At 38.6% G+C, this 19714-nt stretch overlaps 1 protein-coding gene across 3 annotated transcripts in view; it reads right to left on the minus strand.

The window, feature by feature from the left end:
• Window positions 1-6283: 6283 nt before the first annotated feature.
• The window catches only part of FER (FER tyrosine kinase), a 165385-nt gene continuing 151954 nt past the window's right edge, over window positions 6284-19714 (minus strand). For all 3 annotated transcript variants that reach the window (XM_052700998.1, XM_052701000.1, XM_052701001.1), the window contains 3 exons: window positions 19237-19391; window positions 14795-14917; window positions 6284-10162 (listed from right to left, as the gene is read on the minus strand). In XM_052700998.1, the coding sequence (XP_052556958.1) occupies window positions 10020-10162; window positions 14795-14917; window positions 19237-19391 (421 nt within the window). In that variant the 3' untranslated portion in view covers window positions 6284-10019. The remainder of the gene's footprint in view (window positions 10163-14794; window positions 14918-19236; window positions 19392-19714) is intronic.

A 19714-nucleotide genomic window follows, 5' to 3' on the forward strand; every position in this document is an offset into this window, starting at 1 on the left:
CATCAGCTCCATGCTGACTAAGTGTGAGTTACTGCAAGTTTCCTCTCATCTATGCTGGTTTGAGGCATGGAGTGAGTGTGTGGGGTGGTTAATTGGGTAGATCCAACAAATAAGTTAAAAATAGGAACATTGTATAGTCCTTGGTCCAGGCTAAGCTCCCTGAGCATGGAGGTGGTGGCAGGTTAGGGACTCTGAAGCAAAGATCAAGGAGGTCAACAAACCAGATGGCCACTAACCCGAACACGCTATAAGGGAAAAAATCCACTCCCCAAACCAAACATCATCTCAATCCCTCAAATCCATAAAGAACAGGATGAAGGCAGGCACTTATTTTTGATGCGATCCTTCTCTGTGTCTCTGAACAAGACTAATGAGCATCTGTATTTTGACTAAAACAGTATTTCTCCAAACTTAGGGAAAGGTTTTGTACATGAGTATAAAAACATATTTAAACACGCATCTTTTGGATGTAAAATGGAGGGAAGTATGGCTGTTGCTTGTAGACAGAATTAAATAAACTCACTTTGACTCACACATGTCAACTTTGGGCAATTGGATAAAATGTGATGAATGCAAATGCTGTTATCCATTATCAAACTTGTTATGCCCAAATGGATTCTATGGAGAGTTCTACCAGTTGCACAGTACCTGCTGGAGCAGGACTCACAGGTCAGATTGGCACAAAAGTGCTAATTTGAAAATTCAGCTGGAATTGAAGTATGAAACAAGGTGTTTTTGTAGTGTTGGAATTGTGGTTCACATGTTCCTGCACAGGACTGTTTTGTCACTGCAGACTGTTAGTTATGTCTGTTAGGGGAAGATGTGTCTGAATGGTTAAATCAGGCATCTTAAGAATATGGAAATGCTATCACTACTATTTAAAGTGGCATTTAAGTGTGCAATCTCCATGGGGATCTTCTGAAAAGTCTCATGAACATAATCCTTTATACTCCAGCTCCTTTAAATTCACTTCTAAATAGTAAAAAAAATGTAGGACTACGCAAAGACTCTGGTCACCTTGAAGGCTGATCTCCTAATGAACTGCTGTGACACTTCAAAGGAGGAAATTTGATGACCGATGCTCTCCGGTGTTTGGCAGTAGCAGGTTTTCAAACAATGTCTTAGTAACTGAGAGGTGGGGCATTGCTGAGCAGAACAGACTTAACTGCAGCAAATTTTACTAAAATTATCTTGCAAATAAATGACCCAGCAGAAAGGCACCATGGCTATGTGCAATCGCACGCTGTGTTGTCTTCTGTTTCAATACCCAGCAGCACATCCAAGGGATGAGCTTTGAACTTACATCTCTCTCAGGAATGGTTATTGGGAGACGGTGCACAAAAGTACCCTCAAAGAGTTTGTAAGAGGGAACAGTAATATTTAATTCCTTAAAATGCGTGGGTACACAAAGCCTGTCACTCCCCTGGTGCTGGGTGTTCGAGCAAGGTGCAGCTGCAGGGAGCAGAAGGCAGCTGGAAAAGTTCTTTCAGTGACTTATTTATAACCATGAGATCTGAAAAGATGTTTAAATCTTTTTTTGTAGCATAATAGTTCTGTTTTCTTACCTCAGCCATAACTTCTGAATTACAGACTTCGTATTAGCTAACACTAAAAAGTGATTATGGAAATAGAAGAATCTGCATCAAAGCATGGTAAAAATGGGAATTATTACCATGATTGGTTTCTTGAAGTAAAGTATAAAATAGATCTAAACAATCAAAATATTTAAAATGAGTACTGTGAGCAACAATTTTTTTTCATATCAAGTGAACAGAGCACTAAATCATGCAAAATAAACAGTATAGAATGCATTTGCATTGTTGCATTGCTCTTAACTGGAAATGTGTGTAGAAAGAGGAAGGATTTTGCAGAATATGGATGTTCGCTTTTCAGAGCTTTGCTCTTTAGTGTAATTCTAGCTTGAATTAAAATGAGCGTGGTGTTACACCACCATCAGCACTGCAGAGCTAAAGCCCCAGGTTTCAAACCTCTTCCACTTGTGCCGACTTGGTTACTCTTCTTGTCTCTTCCCAATTAAAAGAGGAGACAAGTGACAGGCAAACTAGGCAGAAGGATCAAAGGGGTAAATCCTGAAGTTGCCAAAGAAAACAACTACCCAACAAACAAACCTGAACATTTGATTTTCTTTCTTAGAGAACTGCAGACTACTTTGAATTGTTGTATTCCCCTGAGCACTGTTAGATCTTCTTTTGGCTACAGAGCAAGTGAATGAATACATCTTTTTAATATGAAGTAAAATGAGACAGCTTGATACAGATATTTTACATTTATTGGAAGAGTACAGTAAAAAGGGGACATGTAACTTGTCCATGAGAAAAGACAGAGCATTATTCAAAAATGGCCTGCAGTTTACAAGAATTCTGTTTTGTATCAGCCTAGGAAAATAAAAAAGTTAGCTGAAGTTTCAAAAGGGTAACCTTAAAGTATATAAAAAAATGGCAAACAAATGGAGTTAGATTGCAGATCTATTTAAAATTATAAAGGACAGACAACTGGCAACTGTATTACATAGTCATTATTTCAGTCTTGCTTAGAAGTCAGATGAACTTGTGATGTGGGGTATTTTTGTTTGTATTTACATGTGTTACTATCCATGCACTCATTTCCAGTGTTATGTATTACCAATGTTTCACAATATTATTTTTAAACAATAGGAGCATAAAAGGTGCTTTACCTGATATTAAACTTGCTGGTGTTTAACTCAGGCACAAACTGGAAAAGAAAGTTTGTTTGCAAGCTGTAACCTACTCATGATCAGTGGTGTTGAGGATCCCTTGCACGTGGTTCCGTGAACCCGGCCCTCCCTCAGTGCCCCTCTGCCATTCCCAGCTGCTGCAATGGCACAAAGGAAAAGAAACACCTGCAGCTGAAAAGCAGGCATCTTAGAACAGTTAGCCCCAGACTACTCTATGGGAATCCTTTGGATGAGCACGAATCTATACAGACCTTCTACAGAAAGGACAAGTGTTTGGGGTTTCAGTCCTCAACGATTTCCTTTTAGGAGTCTGCCTGACTTTTGTGCCTTGTGCAATGAGCCTGTTTCTTCCTATTAGGTGTTTTTTGGAAAAAAACCCATCCGGTTAACCTGTCAGTTACAGGTTACACAACAGCAGGAACACGAACATTTTCCCTAGTGCGTAGCTCTGTTGGAGGTTTGAATCTGTAACATGACTAAACAGAAGATGGAAGGAAAGAGAATACCAGCTCCCCCTCGCATATTTCTTCTTCCGTTTGCCTGGACAGTGACAATGAAATAATGCTGTTGCTCTTCCCTTATGCACAAGCTCAGGCAATGCCAGCAATCAGCCACAACTCACCATGCAGCAAGCTTCCCCTCACCAGCAGGTTTGTTGGCGGACTGCAGCGAGCATTAAGTGTTCTACAGAAGTGTCCCATGCAGACGTCAAGGCCCTTCCTACAGCAACCTGGCCACATCCATGCCATGTACCAGCATGGCCAAGGGCACCTAGCCATTGTAATTGGAACCTAGCAATTCACTTTCATGGTGAGAGCTATTCCTTTGCACTAGAATGGTGCAACCAACTACGCCTTTGCACTGAAGAGTTCTACCCTCTTGTTGAACTCAAATAAAACGCAAATGCTACTACTAAAGTGGTGTTTCCTATAAGGAAGATTGCTGTTCAAACTGCAACAGGTTTGAAGTGAAACAATTACTTTTGCTGATATTTACAAAGCCTTAAGATGTATCAACTTGGACACCTCCTGGAAGACTGACTCCCTGCAGAATTTGCAGACTGTGCAACGATCAGCTCCTGAAGCTGCACGTCTCAGTATTTGGAGGTAGTGGATAAAACTACCAGCACAAGTAAACACTGTATCACATATGGAAGTCAAATTTATAAAAGAAAAATGGATATAAATAATGCAAATCAACACTCAGAGGAAATTCCTGGCAATTAAAAGGCATATTTACAAGGAGGTTTAGTGAGAATTAAGTCATTGCTACTAATTTCAAAGCTAGCATTTTGTATCTGGTCTGTCAGCAAATCATCCCTTTTTCCAGGAGTGCAATTAGCTTCATAATTTTTCCATGTGAGCGGGATGCTCTGTACCACAAACCAGGCAGTCAGGAATGCTGTTTTTCAGTGTCTTTTATGGTATGTACAATTCATGATACACCCAGGATTTGTAGCACGATTGGAAACACAGTTTGGACGATGCGCTTCACCTTAATTCACAGTGAGTTCAGTCTTCACACAAACATGTTGCCACAGGAGAGTATAATGGCACTATAATATTTTTGAGTCAAACTAAGCCAGCGATACATTTGAAGTTTTTCTGTCGCAAGAGTAACTTCCTTGGATTAAGTGACAGGCACCACGTGTGGTATGTGGCAGTGTCAGAACTAAGGAACAGTTCAGAGAGGCAGGGCGCAGAGCACTACAGCAGAGCTCAGCTGGAATTACCCCCCACACACCATGAGCAGTGGAAGGATCTTGAATAATTCAAGCACAGGATCTGAGTGGTTTACGTAACAAAACCAATGTTTCATATTACTACTGAATTTGATAATTAGGCATTTCTTCATATGTTAGGAAAGACTGAGCTGACTATAAATAGAGATGACAATGTGGATCTGTGCTTTTTCAGTAGTGGAAGGTCCTTGCACATGTTTTCAACACATGCAATCTAGAAGAAATCTGACTTTTTCTTTTAAAAAGCAGAAATGCTTCAACTTTTTGGATGGTTTAAATGGAGGAAGATGCACCTCTTTCAGAACTCAAAAATGTCAGCTATGTACTTGGTCTGTAAGGTTTTGTAGTCCTAGAACTAGATGGCAATTCCAAATAGTGGCAATTTAGGAACACTCTCACCAAGCCAAGTCTGCAAGTGAAGCTGAGTGTTTATAGTGCACAAATATGCAATGCTGAGAAATGGACAGAGCTGAAACCACAGCTGCATTATCTGCTTCAGTGAAGGATCAGTGACAACACTAGAAAGAGCATTCAAAATTTGGCAACGGATTTTTGGGTTTTCAGTGTGAGACTTTTACGTGGGTAAAAGTAAACATCTTCCTGTTGGTGTTTTTGGTGTCCTTTTTTTCTTTTTTCTTTTTGCGTTTTAGGAAGAAATGCTGTGCTGGGGGGATTCTAGTGTAAGACTACAAAAAATACTCTTCACTGATGTTATTCTTATAGAAAGATGATAGGTGTTGCTGTTAATGCTTTTTTTTCTTATAAGCCATAACTTGTGAATGTTTAATGACTCCATTCTTACAGTCATTTCTGCAGGTAGAAATCAGAAGAAAACCTGCTTAATAGAGCTGATTTAGCAGACCACTCTTAAACCATGATTGCTTAGAACTTCAGGAATACAGGACTTCCTCTGTGCTTTTTTGTTACTAATTAAAGCTCTTTATTTCTGAAAGAAGAAAAAGAAAATACCTTGTTTGGTACAAGGGGCATCTCTCCATCCTCTGTGTATTCTTCCCTCCACAATATCCAAGAAATAGCCTGACAAGAATATCACGAGTTCTTTTATGCTTTAAGAAAAAAATAGTAATTGATGAACTCTTATTTTAACAGCAAACTAATTTACTCTTAGTCGTAAAAACGTTACAAATACAAGTGCACTGCTGTAACAACATTAGCACTGCCCACAAATGAGACAGCTGTTACAGGAAGTGGATTTTCCCTATTTGCCTCTTTCTTTTTATTCCATCCTTAGAATGATTTATCACTGCTCGTTACAACCAGCCACCTCCAGAAGTGATGCTCTTGAATATCATCTGTGATGACACTATTTACACACTAACTCATCCCTTCCAGTAATTCACAGTTGAAAATGCATCAGAGGCACTGCCATGTAGAGAACGTGACAGTCAGACTAAGGACACAGGCTTTGTGGTTAACGACAACTGGTACTATCCATGCAGCAGGACATCTGGGAAGAGATGCAAAGCATTTTTAAATGCTTCTGGGTTCTGGTTATTCTATGTAACCTCAGGAGAAGTACTTGTTTATTTACTTATTTACTTATTTATTTATTGCATGTGCTTTTTACCAACAGTATCTTTACAATGGGTGCAATAAGCTTAACAAAGTAGTTAAAATAGTCATAATAGATAATGAATGGATAACATCATAGTAAGCTTCAGGTGTGGGTAATTATAACAGGTGGTTAAAGACACAGATTAAACAATAAGCTACTATTTCCTTAACTAGTTCTCTGTTTCACATAAACAGGATGAGACTTTACAAACTGAAGAAGAAATGCAAAATAACTTTAGTCACTACATGAAAAACTGCCTCATTGTTTTTATTAGAAACTGATGAAAATGTACATTTGAAGGATAAGGTCTTGGTGGAGTGCTACTTCTAAAAGATTACACCTCTGCTGAAGGGAGTTTGTTTACAGACATGATGCTTTTCAATACTTTGCTTCCAATGAAATTGAAATGCTGAGGAATCCTCATGATTTCACCGACAGCTGAATTCTGAAGATAACATCTGGGCTCAGCCCTTAACAGTATTCTGAGTCCCTCCCATTTAGCAGTGTACACAGTTCAGAACTCCTTTGGACTCCATCTGGCTGAGACTGAGTGCAGATTTAAGAACCTACTTGAAATACTGTATGTCTAAGAGAGACTGACATTTTTTGTGAACTCTCCATAGCAAATCAAGTCTACAAGCTATATGCAGCCACAATACTTGCACAACCTATGCATAATGCAAGACTTCAGTCATCAAAAGTTCATAGAAAGCAGATATGGTGACTTTGGCTCCTGAATACTATGTCTGTCTCTTACATTTCACCATAGGGCAGTTCTGTTTGTAAACTCTCCTCCAGCAAGAAATTCATAGAAACTTAGAGATTAAGTATTCATAGGTAGGGATTGCACTTCCTAAAGTATAATGGCATTAACTACAAATGAGAAAAGATGAACAAATTCTGCCACAAACACTGAAAAATTAATTGTAAAAAAAAAAAAAAGAAAAAAAGAAAAAAAAAAAAGCATTAAATAATTGAAGAGACTATGTGTTTAAATTTATTTTATACCTTTTATATGTGTTATAATTTATTTTATTTTAAACTCAAGCTGGTATTCTCCTGAAGAATGATTATTTTTTAGCTGAACTTATGCTGACTTCAGCAGCAACAATATATCTTCTTGCTGCTGAATTATCCCCATTTTTTAAGAAGTACACTACATTTAAACAGAACTGTGATATGAATTACAAATGTTAATCATTTCAGAATAAATAAGAATGCATTTCTTATCTATATATGAGAATCAAGATGAACAAATAAAATAGTATTTCGTGAAAAAGAAGGTTTTTTTTTGTTTTTTTTGGTTTTTGTTTTTTTGTTTTTTTGTTTTTTGTTTTTGTTTTTTTTTGCTATCCAGGGCATATAGCAAAGAAACATAATTCATCTCTTTCACAGAAGAAGAAGATCAACTCTCCAGAGAAGCAATGAATGCTGATAGAGAAGACACCATTACCCTTACTTGCAGACTTTCTTGGTGCATACCTAATGACCAGCAGTTGGATTAATAATAGATTTGAGACAGGGATTTTTCCATATCGTTGTGGTGCATTTCTTAATCTTAGTGCACTTGCATTTGCATTAACATACTAGCAAATTAAGGCACAAACTGTGTGTAATATTTAATAGCACACAAATGAACAAGAATGCTTCCCACTGCTCTTGAAAAATATCTTTGGGCTACTCGGAAATACAGTACTAAGAAAATACGTCCAGTATAAGGAAGTTTCCTTATAAGGAAAATATGTCCAGTATAAGGAATTTCCTGATAAGGAAATTTCAATTCAGGCCATCAAGTTTGCCAAGTATTACACCTTAATGGGTATGCATGTAGGATGCTCCAGAAGTAATGCCTCCCCCTGACTTCCATGGAAAGTACAGATACAAAGAGCACAATAACACTATTTGATAGAGCAAATTCTCGACTACAATACATTAATTCCGAACACCGGCACCACCATGAGCTATGCATCTTTGCCAGCAAAGAACAAGAGCCTGCATGCTGTGCTTATAAAAACCTGCACCAGTGGAGGTAAACTGCTGGCACCGCTGCTGAAATGCACCACCCACCACCTGACTGTTCAGGCTCTACAAACACTCAGCAAGCATCAATGAATGCCAGTGGGTGCCATTTTTTCTACATGGAGGAATTCAGTGACACACATTTGCTTCATCTACACTTCCATGTCAGATGCCATATTGTCAGGCTGCCCCTCTGCTGCCATACCACAATCAACTGCCTCTGATGTCATGGACCAACGTAATAAAAGAGGATGCATTACTTTTGGAGCAGCCCTCAGACAAATTCTTTTAGATTACACATATTTTTTGTCACACATAGCCCTTAATCATTACCACCCTGCACTACCACAAACATGCTTTAAAAGAGCATAAATTCTGTGGATGATAGAAAAGCCGCCTTAAGGGAAATAAAAATGCAGTGTAGCCACAGATTTCACTATATAGGGCTAATAATGCTGTGTTACTTTCAGTCTCCGTTTACTTGTATTAACAGCAACAGACATTCCTTGATCTGAAAAATTTTATTTGATTCATGAAGAAATCTTAAGCACCTTAACTCTGGAGCTCGGACCAGGGTACTGTAACTTGTTTTTGTTTCTATGTAGAAACAAAAGAAAATAATCCCCACTATGAAGAGAACATAAAGTCAGAGCAACACACTGTACCTTTCCTCTTCCCTGTCTACTGTATCTTATACTATGGAATGTTACCTTTTTTTTTTTTTTTTAACAAGTTTCCTTTATTTTTGGTGACATTTACAATTTGTCTATCCCCCATCTTTTAAAACCTGATTGTAATGATTTTAAAAATTTAGAAGGTGAGTATTTCTACTCTGCTTCATTTTACCTGTCACAGACTTAAAATATAACGTTCTTATTCGGGCTTCTTGGATAATTCCTCATGCCATGTAAACATAGCGTTTTCCCTTCAACACTATGCATGGAATGTGCTTTTTTTTTGTGTAACCTTTTAAAAGCTCCAACAGCACACTGATGGTTATTGCCAATTTAAGGGAAAAACATCAGATCAAAAGCAAATCTAGAAATTCACATTGTTTAACTCCTCTAAGATCAATGCTATTGGTCACCTATTACAATGCTGCTATCATTAGCAAACCTCTTTCTGTTGGCCTATTGTTTTCACCTATTCTTTGGAAGACAGATGATTTGCAGTATCTCTTAATAATGAATGTGCTCAATGACTGTTATTTTGTTTGTTTCTTAAACAAACATAGGTAATTAAAGAAGACACATTACTGAATTCTGATGGCTTCATAGGAAAAAAAAGGGGTAGACTAAAGGGCATAGGTAAATAATATCAAAAGTCATAAGAACTTAATATAGCATGGTAAGAAATGAACACGTAGCTCAATTTTCTACAGAAGAATTTCTGGATTTTGTTGTTTGGTAAGCAAACTTACATCCAGGATCTAATTGACCTTTACCCTTGAAACAAGCTACCATAAAAAAAAAAATAAGTTGCAGATAGAATTTGAAAAATACAAAAATTTCTAGCTGAAATACTTGTCAAAACTGTCTTCAGTCTTAAGGCCAACATGCATGACACAGTCACCATGTTAGAGAGCTGCTGGTGTTGACAACTGAGACAGGGACAGCAGAGTGAGAAGACTGTGTTAAGTAGAAAAACTCTGAAAAATTAGCAGTTACTTGCTGTAAAACACATAAAAGCCACAGTTCCTTAAATCTACAGTATCTGCTTTCCTATTTACATGTAACCTAAATGACAATATTACTGTGATTGGATATATAGCATTTGGCAGTATATGTCTTTAATGCAGGTGTAGACATAATTCAAGATGGTACACATGTATATAAAAACCAGTTAATTTTAAAGTAATCCTAAATGAATATTGCAAATAATGTTGTATAAACGCATAGTGTTTAAGGGGAAAAAATACGTCAATGGAAAATCAAGTCCCACATATTGAGTTTGGCACTAGTACATTACTATGTCACTTTCTTTTTGACTGAAGATAGCTCTTTCTGAATCTCACTGAATTTTGGTCGGTTCTCGGGATGGTAGTCCCAGCACCTCTGCATTATTTTATATATTTCTTCTGGGCACTTCTGTGGTGCTGACATTCGGTAACCTGGTACACAAGAAAAGGGGAAAAAGTTCAGTGCTGAAAACTAATGTATATTGACAAATTTAAAAAGAAATGTGCAAAGCTCACAATTAAAAAATAATTGAGGGTCAGTTTTACATCTTGTAATATGAACAAATTCTTCAGTACACAACCCCATAAGGATGGATAAGTATTAATCTAACCCAAGCTCAGGTGACATTCCAGTTGTGTAGGGTACATTGTCTATGTGTTTCTCATTGCTGAGGGCAACAACCTTCAAAATCATTAATAATGGGAATTATAACCAAGACTGGAGTAGATTCTTTTACTCTTTCAAAATGTAAAGACCTTTATGTTCATTGCTCTTCCACTCCTTGTATACTCAAGAAGTTCCCTTTCCTCCCCCTCATTTTCTAATTTTTGTATTGTCCCACATATCCTAACACTAATATTCTTCTGATTTGCTCCTGAAGGCAGTCTGCTCTGAAAACTGAAGGAAGTCAATGACTTGGAGATGAACAGGAGAATGAATAACCACTTATTTGCAGCTGATAATTCAAAAGCCATAGATGAATGGACTAAAGAGATGTACCCACAGCAATAAGGGCAACTTCCTAATGAGCAGGAAGTAAAGCAAAAATCCCAGAATGCCCTGCAGTCAAAAACCATAAGCTCCTGGCAAAACTCAAGCAAAAAAAAGGGAGCACGAAGAGGACGAGTGTGTTGGATGGAATACAAAGACAACGGCCAAGCACCTAAGCTGAGGTTAGGAAAACAAAATCCCAGCAAGAGTGGAACCCTGCCAGGGATGTCAAAAGCAAGAAGGAGGGCTTTGATAAGTACACAAATGGCAAAACAAAGGCTAGGGAAAATGTAAGCTCACTGCTCAAGAAGGCATAGGATGTTGGGACAAAGGCTGAGGAATTGAATCCCTTCTTTTCCTCTGTCTTTTCCAGCAAGACTGGCTTTCAGGAATCCTAGGCCTGAAGGACAAGAGGAGAAGTCTGGAGCAAGAAATAAGCAAGATGGTGGAAGAAGATCACGTCAGAGAATACCTAAGCACACTGGACATATGTAGGTTCATAGAATCTGATGAGAAGCAACCGCAAGTGCTGACGGAGATGTCACCAAGAGGCCAATGTTGATAGTACTTGATTGATCAAGAGGACTGGAGAAAACATCCAAGAACAAGGAGGAAAGCAAATGATACTCCTATCTTCAGGAAGGGAGGGAAGCACACAGTGACTACAGGTATGTCAGCTTCACATGAATCACAGAGCAGCTAATCCTGGAAACCATTTCCATGCACATGAAGGATAACAAAGTCAGTGGGAGTAGTTAGTCAATCTGAAGGTCTTTGTGATGAAATCATCATATTTGTAGGAGACAGAACAAGGGATTTCATAGAATCATAGAATGGTCTGGGTTGAAAAAGACCACAATGATCATCTTGTTCTAACCCCCCTGCTATGTGCAGGATCGCCAGTCACCAGACCAGGCTGCCCAGAGCCACATCCGGCCTGGCCTTGAATGCCTCCAGGGATGGGGCATCCACAGCCTTCTTGGCAACCTGTTCCTGTGCATCACCATTCTCTGAGTGAAAAAACTTCCTCCTAATATGTAAGCTAAACCCCTCTTGTCTCAGTTTAAAACCATTCTCCCTTGTCCTGTCACTATCCAACAATTTAAACAATTGTTCTCCCTCCTGTTTATAAGCTCCCTTCAAATACTGTAAAGCAGCAATGAGGTCTCCTTGGAGCCTTCTCTTCTCCAAGCTAAACAAGCACAGTTCCCTCAACCTTTCCTCACAGGAGAGGTGCTCCAGCCCTCTGATCATCTCAGTGCCTCCTCTGGACCTGTTCCAAGAGCTCCACGTCCTTCCTGTACTGGGGGCCCCAGGCCTGGACGCAGTGCTGCAGATGGGGCCTCACAAGAGCAGATTAGAGGGGGACAACCACCTCCCTCTCCCTGCTGGCCACCCCTTTTTTAATGCAGCCCAGAACACAGTAGGCCTTCTGGGCTGCACACGGCTGGCTCATTCAGTGAGGCTATTAACAATACATCCCAGTAGATCTGAATGGAGAAGCACTTGAAATACAGTATGAATGTGCAGACAGGTGGACTGAAAATCTGCTGAATAGTCAGGCCTAGAGGAAGGCACACAGTCAACTAGGAGGGCTGTAATTAGAGAAATACACCAGGGCTCAGTGATGGGGACTGATTAACATCTTCATTAATGATTTGGATCTTGTGGCAGAGTGTACCCTCAGCAAGTGTGCAGGTGACACAAAACTGGGAGGAATGGCTGTCATACCACTGCCATGCTGCCATCCAGAGGAAATTCAAAAAGCTGGAAAAATGTACCTTATAAATTTCTACATGGAGATGTGCAGAGTCCTGTACCTGGGGAGTAACAACCCCTGGTACCAGAACATGCTGGGACAACCCATCTGGAAAGCATCTTGGTAGAAAAGGCCTCAAGGTTCTTGGTGGACACCAAGTTGAATGTGAGCCAGACAGAAGTACGTACGCCAAGTACCTTTGTGGTAAAGAAGGCTAGTGGGATACTTTGCCTTGTTTGGCAAAGCACTGCCATCAGATGGAGGGACATAATCCTTTTTCTTTTCTAAACACTGGTGAATGAGGCCACATGTGGAGAGTAGGGTCCATTTTTGAGCCCTCCTCCACAAGAGAGCTTGAACAGAGTGCAAAGAGTCCTGAGGAGGGCCACAAAGACTGAGGAGACTGAAGCATCTCTCCTCTAAGTTAAGGCTTAAAATGCTTGGATTCAACCTGGTGAAGAAAAGAGCTCCAGGGAATATCTCACCACTGAGTACAAATACCTGAAGGGAGGATGGATCCAGGTTCTTTTCAGGGTTGTACTATGCCAGGCCAAGATGCAGTCGGCACAAGCTGGAACACAGGACACTCTTTCTGAAAATCAACTAGCACTTCTGTGCTATGTGGGTGATGGAGCACTGGCACAGGCTGTATAGAGAGGTTGTGGGGTCTCCTTACTGGAGATCTCCTGAAGTCACCTGGTCCTGGGCACCGTGCTCTGAGTGACCCTACTTGAACAGGAGACCACACGGGACCCAGAAGTCTTGTCCACCTCAGATGTTCTGTCATTCTGTGAACTGTTTACCAAATACAGCTCTCAGGGTTAATTACAGGCAGAGAACAGCACAATGGGCTGGCACACAGTGTTCTACAGCTAACACAGCTCTGTGACGACAGGCTTACTTTAGAAATCTCTCTCTTTGTAAAGCAGAGTATAAATGACACTATACTCACACAACGGGTAAATCAAAGAACTGATTTTGATTTTTTTTGTAGTACATGTGTCTGCTCTAGATGCAAGACTGATCCATGTAACTTCAAAGGAGAACGAATGAGCTCTAAGACACACAGATAATATGAAGCCACATTAAAATGCTTTCCTTCATGAAGTTGTCCCTATAAACTAATTCTTCAAAACAGTGATGGCAGCAACTACTTTTTGTCTCTAAAGCGAAGTGATTCTATATACTCAATTTGGGATTTAAATTATTCTGATTTAATTGTAAGCATTCAAGCAACTAAATGTACTGATGACTCATACTGATTGAGGAATTGAGACAGATAAATCAGGAAGAAAGTCTGGAATATCCTAGCTGACTATCCTAACAGATGAACTGTAATTTTGTGAAAACCAGAAAAACATAGTGATACAAGGAATGATAATTCTAGAAGAAAAACTGAAAGAGAATTTCTGATGGGCCATCAGGAATGTTTTTCCATAGTACAAAAAAACTAGAAAGGCAAAAAAATACTTCCTAATTTTTCATCTGGACCAATTTCTTTGCAGTGGATTCAAACAGTAATTAGGTAGTAAAACTTATTTTTACATATATGTCTCTGCTTTGACAAAGATTGAATTTTTGCTTTAGCCTTTTAAGGATAAGCTTTGGTGGTCATCTACAGTGATAATAATCAACAACAGTGACCACGCCACCACCAAACTACGCTTTTTAAAAATCAATTACCAGTCTTACTAATTTAGAATCTGTTTTACATAGTAGTACTACATAGAGTTCTGAAATGTCACTAAATATGATGAAAATACATCAAAGTCCTGAAATCCCGCTCATGGTTATTTGCTACTTTAATAAAAGTCTTTTGATTATTTTGTAGGGGAGAAATGCAGCTTTCATGGCTCAAGCAGCTTACCATTTTCCTCTGTAACTGATAAAACTTTGTCTGAAATACTTTAATATAGAAGATGGAAAGATACAGATTTTTTTCTTCTAGTAGTTTAGAATATTTATAGGTGCATTAGCATAATCTTAAATAATTCATTCTGCTCAAGCCTCTGCTTTGCATAGCAGTAAATTCACCCTCTCTTCATCTTACCTTTTAGTAACACACATGTATGTTTTATATATTATGCATACATATAATGCACTAGAAGTTCCTCCTTTACATCAATATATTCCTTTTCATTTTTAATACACATCTATGTTTGTTAGAATTATCAAATAAATCATTTCACAATATTTTTGCTAACATTTCCAGATAGCTAATTCCAGATAAATAATTCCAGATATTATTTACTTGCTATCTTTCTTTGTCTACTACATCCTCATGGGTGTAAATAGCATTTCTTTCACTCCCTACCTTTCTCAACTTGTTCTCGTGCTTGCTGGTTGGTCATTCCAGGATACGGGCATACTCCTAAACTGAATGTCTCCCACAGAAGGATTCCAAAGCTCCATACATCGCTCTCTGATGTGTATCTCCCTAAGAAAAGGAGAAAACCCACAGCTTAGTCTACAGAGAAATTCATTCTTCAGGTGATTCCAGATACTGTTTTTTTTATAAAGTATTATATTGGGAATCTTTAAGCTGAACAGAGCTGTAGCTAAAAATAAACACACTGTAAATACCACAGTCTTCAGTATTTGAAATTATATATTATCTTGAGTACAATAACTATAGTAAAAGCCAACTTTAAGTGTTAAGAAGTTTGACAAATAGACTTGCTACACAAAGCACATGGTTGAAATAGCCTTACCATATCAATTATTTTGCTGGTAATTTAAGAATTACTTACCTCTTGCTGTAAAAAAAAAAAATCTTTTAATACAAAAGGACTTCAACTCCTGTTTAATTTGATACTGAAGAACTGATGCAACCAATCAGTCAAAAAAAAAGTAAAAAACTGGACCTGCTTCGTTCCATTGTCTCCAACTATCCTTCTAAGATAGCAAACTTTGATAACTGACTTCCAAACCTCTCTGTGTAATGAAAACCTGATTTTATGGAAGAAGAGATCTTGGATCATTGGCTCTGATGTATTCACATTAAAAGAGGCACTGCACCAGAAAGTGAAGGATCCAGGCCCTTTGTAGCATGATCTGTGAAAATGTTACCTTAAAAATCCACCTCTCACAGTTCTTTCATCAATTTTCTGTTTATATTTCTGTAACATATTATTGCATTGTATGTGTATCTTCGGTCTTAAAAATACATGCATGCTTATGAATGTACTGTTTCTCATCTCCAACCATTAGATTAAGCAAACTAAGCCACCTCTGGCTAGACAAAAAAGGGAAAATAAAATACATGTAAATTAGAGACAGCTGGTGATAAGTCAACTGCTCTGACGTCAGAAAGTTCAGTTTACTGTTAAACTAAGTATCACTTCCAGCTGTGTTATATTAGCTAGTGTGCCTTGTAGATAGTAATTATGGACATTCACTGTGCTCTTCATAGTAAGATTAGTTTTCTTGTCTGTATATCAACTCTCTTCAGAGTTTGGCATCCAATAATTTTAACATTTTTTCTTAAAATCATTCAGTAAACAAGATATGTGATGAGCTTTTTTTTTTTTTTTTTTTTAAAAAAAAGAAGAAATAAGTGTTCTGTACAGTTAATTTGCCTTCCAAGTGTGCTACTATCCAGCAGAAAAAAAAAAAGGCTTATTCATTCACAAAAAAACACCACACAGTGCAGTAATTTAGAGCACAAAGTTATAATAAGTGTATATTAAATGTATACATTAATTACGAAAGAACAGAAAGCAAGAATATCCTATACTTGGTCTATTTACAAGGAGGTTTTAAAGCATTTTTTTCACTTGCTGGAAGGGGTGGAAATCATATAACCACAAATAAGAATAACAGTAAGGAATGGCACTAAACAGTGACCACTGAAATAAATGCTGAATCTTCCACAAGCTCCAGTAGCATCAGGATTTCAGTTGTGACTTCAGACACAGCTCCCTGACCCCTCCATTTTTCCTAATCCAGTTTAAAGATCACAACTTTAGTTTTTTTTTTTTTGTTTTTTTTTTTTTGTGTGTGTGTGTATGTGTGTGACTGCTATTCATTTTTTATTTACAGTGAAACCAAAAGAGATTAAAAATCTCTCTTTTCTTATTTTCTTAAGCACTGTATCATTCAGGCAATGGCCAAACTTCCCTACCTTTCTTTTTCTCCCAACTCTTACACTTTTCCTCAAAGAACCAACATGAACAGTGGTTCCAACTAGCTTTGAGTCACAGAACATTTAGTTCTGTTCAGTCTGGTATTCATAAATGCCTTCAGTGTTACCCACACAAAATAATGCAGCATAAAGGACCACATTATCAGGATTGTAAAACACTTAGCCATCATTTTTACTTGCATCTTTAAAGGGAGTAGAAAATATAGTCCTTCAAAAATACCCAGAAACCTACCACCGCTTTTTGAATATCATATATTAGACTGCTGAAAGTAAAAACATTTAAGATGGCTTATTTTCACAGAATCACAAAATTGTACAGTTTGGATGGATCAAGTCCAACCCCCTCGCCCCACCCCGCTAAAGCAGAACCCCTGCAGCAGGCTGCGCAGGTAGGCATCCAGACAGATCATGAATATTTCCAGAGAAGGGGACTTCACAATCTCTCTGGGCAGCCGGTTTCAGTGTTTTGATTTCATTGTTTTCGCTTGCTTTCACAGTGAAGTTCTTTGTGTTAGTATGGAATTTCTGTGCTCCAGCTTCTGCTGATTGTCCCCTGTTCTATTCCTGCACATCACCAAAAAAAGTCTACCCCTACTGACTTGACCCTTGCACTTCAGATTTTTATAAGCATTTATCATATCCCCTCTCAGTCTTCCTTTGTCTGCACTGAGACCCAGTTTACTCAGCTTTCCCTTGTATGCGAGATGTTCCAGGCCTTTCATCATCTTTGTTGCCCTCCACTGGACTCTCTCAAGAAGTTCTTTTTTGAACTGGGGATTCCAGAACTGGACACAGTACTCCAGATGTGGCCTCCCCAGGCAGGATTGAGGTGGAGGAGCACCTCTCCTGACCTGGTGACCAAGCTCTCTTCAATGCAGCTCAAGATGCCACTGGTCTTCTTGGCCACAAGGGCACACTGCTGGCTCAAGGCCAACCTGGTGCCCATCAGGACACCCAAATCCACCTCTGCAGAGCTCCTCTCCAGCAGGTCAGCCCCCTAAACCATACTAATGCAGATGGTTACTCCTCCCCGTAAGTTTAAGACTCCACTTTTGCCCTTGTTGGTCCCTCTTTGCCCAACTTTCTACCCTGCCAAGGTCTCCCTAAATGGCAGCACATCTTTTTGGTGTGTCAGTAACTACTCTTAGCTTTCTATCATCTGCAAACTTGCTGATGGTGCAGTGTATTACTTCATCCAGGTCACTGATAAGGATAACCCAGTACTGACCTCTGGGGAACACTCTTAGTTGCAGGCCTCCAACTAGACTTTGTGCTGCTGTAACAACTCGCTGATTTTCCCAACACCACAGAAAGCTACTTCAAGCTGGTTGGGTACAGGTGCATTTTAGGAAACACCATATAAGTAGATTTTAATCAACTGCACTTTCTTCTCCTGTAATCTGCAGAAAAGTCTCAGAGCATGAATTAAGGTATTGATAATAAGACTGTTTCCTACTTTATGTAGTTCACTGGAACACAGCATCAGACTACGAGCAACGGGCTTCCATTTTATATCAAATACACTGTGTGTAGTTTTGAAACAGTAAAATAAAGCTTTCAAAACACCTCTTGTAGTGCAACAAACAAACACCAGAATAGAAAGTGTATTCCACAGTGACCACCAGCAACACTAGCACTCCAGAGAATAACTGGTAATATAGGATCAATTTTTGAAACTGCATTTATTTTTAGCCTTACAAAGGACATCTCTGCTTTACTGTATTATGGCATTAACTTCTGTAAAAGTGCTAATTAAATCAAGCATTTTCCTGTCAAGTTGCAAAGTTATGATTTCCAATGCAGGACTTTAAACTCAAGCTTTAGGAGATGGCCAAAAATATTTGTAGACATTTCAATTCAAGTATTTAAAACATGTTTTTCTAAGTACTCAAATAAAGATCTGGCTAAGAGGACTGAATTCAAAATATGACATCATCCATTTAATATGCTGACTCTTCACATTTCATTGCACTTAGAAAATTGTATTTTCTAGTTTCACTCACAAGTTAAAAAGCTAAATGCTACAGTTTCTATTTTTGTTTTGCATCTGAAATACATAGTATGGACCACCTTCCTTAATCAGAAATAATGGATTTCCCCCAGTGAGAGCAGCACAGCATTATACAAAAGTGCAGGTTAAAAAAAAAAAAAAAAAAAAAAAAAGCTAAAGTTGAAAAAATATAAAGCAGTCTTCATTTTTCTCAAGTGCAATGATTTACCTAACACGGAATATTAACATTTTCTACCATTTCCAAAGAAATGCTAGAGCAATCACTGCCATAAATTTGCAGAACCTGCCAGCAATTTTGGTAATGATTCAGATGATGAACAAATCAGTCTGCTAGAACCAGTCGGCAGCACAGCCAGAGCATTATTTTAGTGCTCGGTAATAACATAAGAGCAGCAAATTGCTGCCTTATTCCTTTCAAAAGTAGAACAGTATTTTATATACCACTTAAATATGATGAACCACTAAAGTATTTTAAATCTTTTTGACCTGACGTGAATACAAGGAAAAACCATATATATACTAAAATACTGTGGATGGGATAGCCCTTCTACTTCTTGTACTGCAGGTACTTTCTGCGGGGAGGTCACAGATACATCCTTACCGTAGTTGAGGGCTTCTGGGGCAGTCCATTTGATAGGAATCTGCTTTAAGCCCGATGATGAATATACTCCATCATCCTCTTGACGAGACATTCCAAAATCACTTATTTTCAGTATGTTGCTTTCACCCACCAAGCAGTTCCTTGCAGCCAGATCCCTAGGTTAGAACAAGAAACATTAACTCCACATTTTTACATATTTAAATCTACTTTAAACCTACTTAAGAGTCAGGGAAAATGTAAAGAAAAACATGAAACCATTTAGCAAGTCTTTTCTACTACAGCTCAATTTGCCAATGAAAGTGAGTGTGGCACCACACAGATCAGGCTTTCAGAAGCCTGTGGGGAGACCACCAGAGAGTAGGTGGATATTTTCTGAAGGGATGGCAGTGTGAGGGGAGCCAACATGGGAGAAGGATTGCAGTGAGGAGGAAGGAGCAGCTGAATGGAGAAGCAAATCTGCATGTTAGCAGATCAGATT

The sequence above is a fragment of the Tympanuchus pallidicinctus genome, unplaced genomic scaffold, assembly GCF_026119805.1.
Source record: "Tympanuchus pallidicinctus isolate F22 unplaced genomic scaffold, pur_lepc_1.0 scaffold4, whole genome shotgun sequence".
Lineage (NCBI taxonomy): Eukaryota > Metazoa > Chordata > Aves > Galliformes > Phasianidae > Tympanuchus > Tympanuchus pallidicinctus.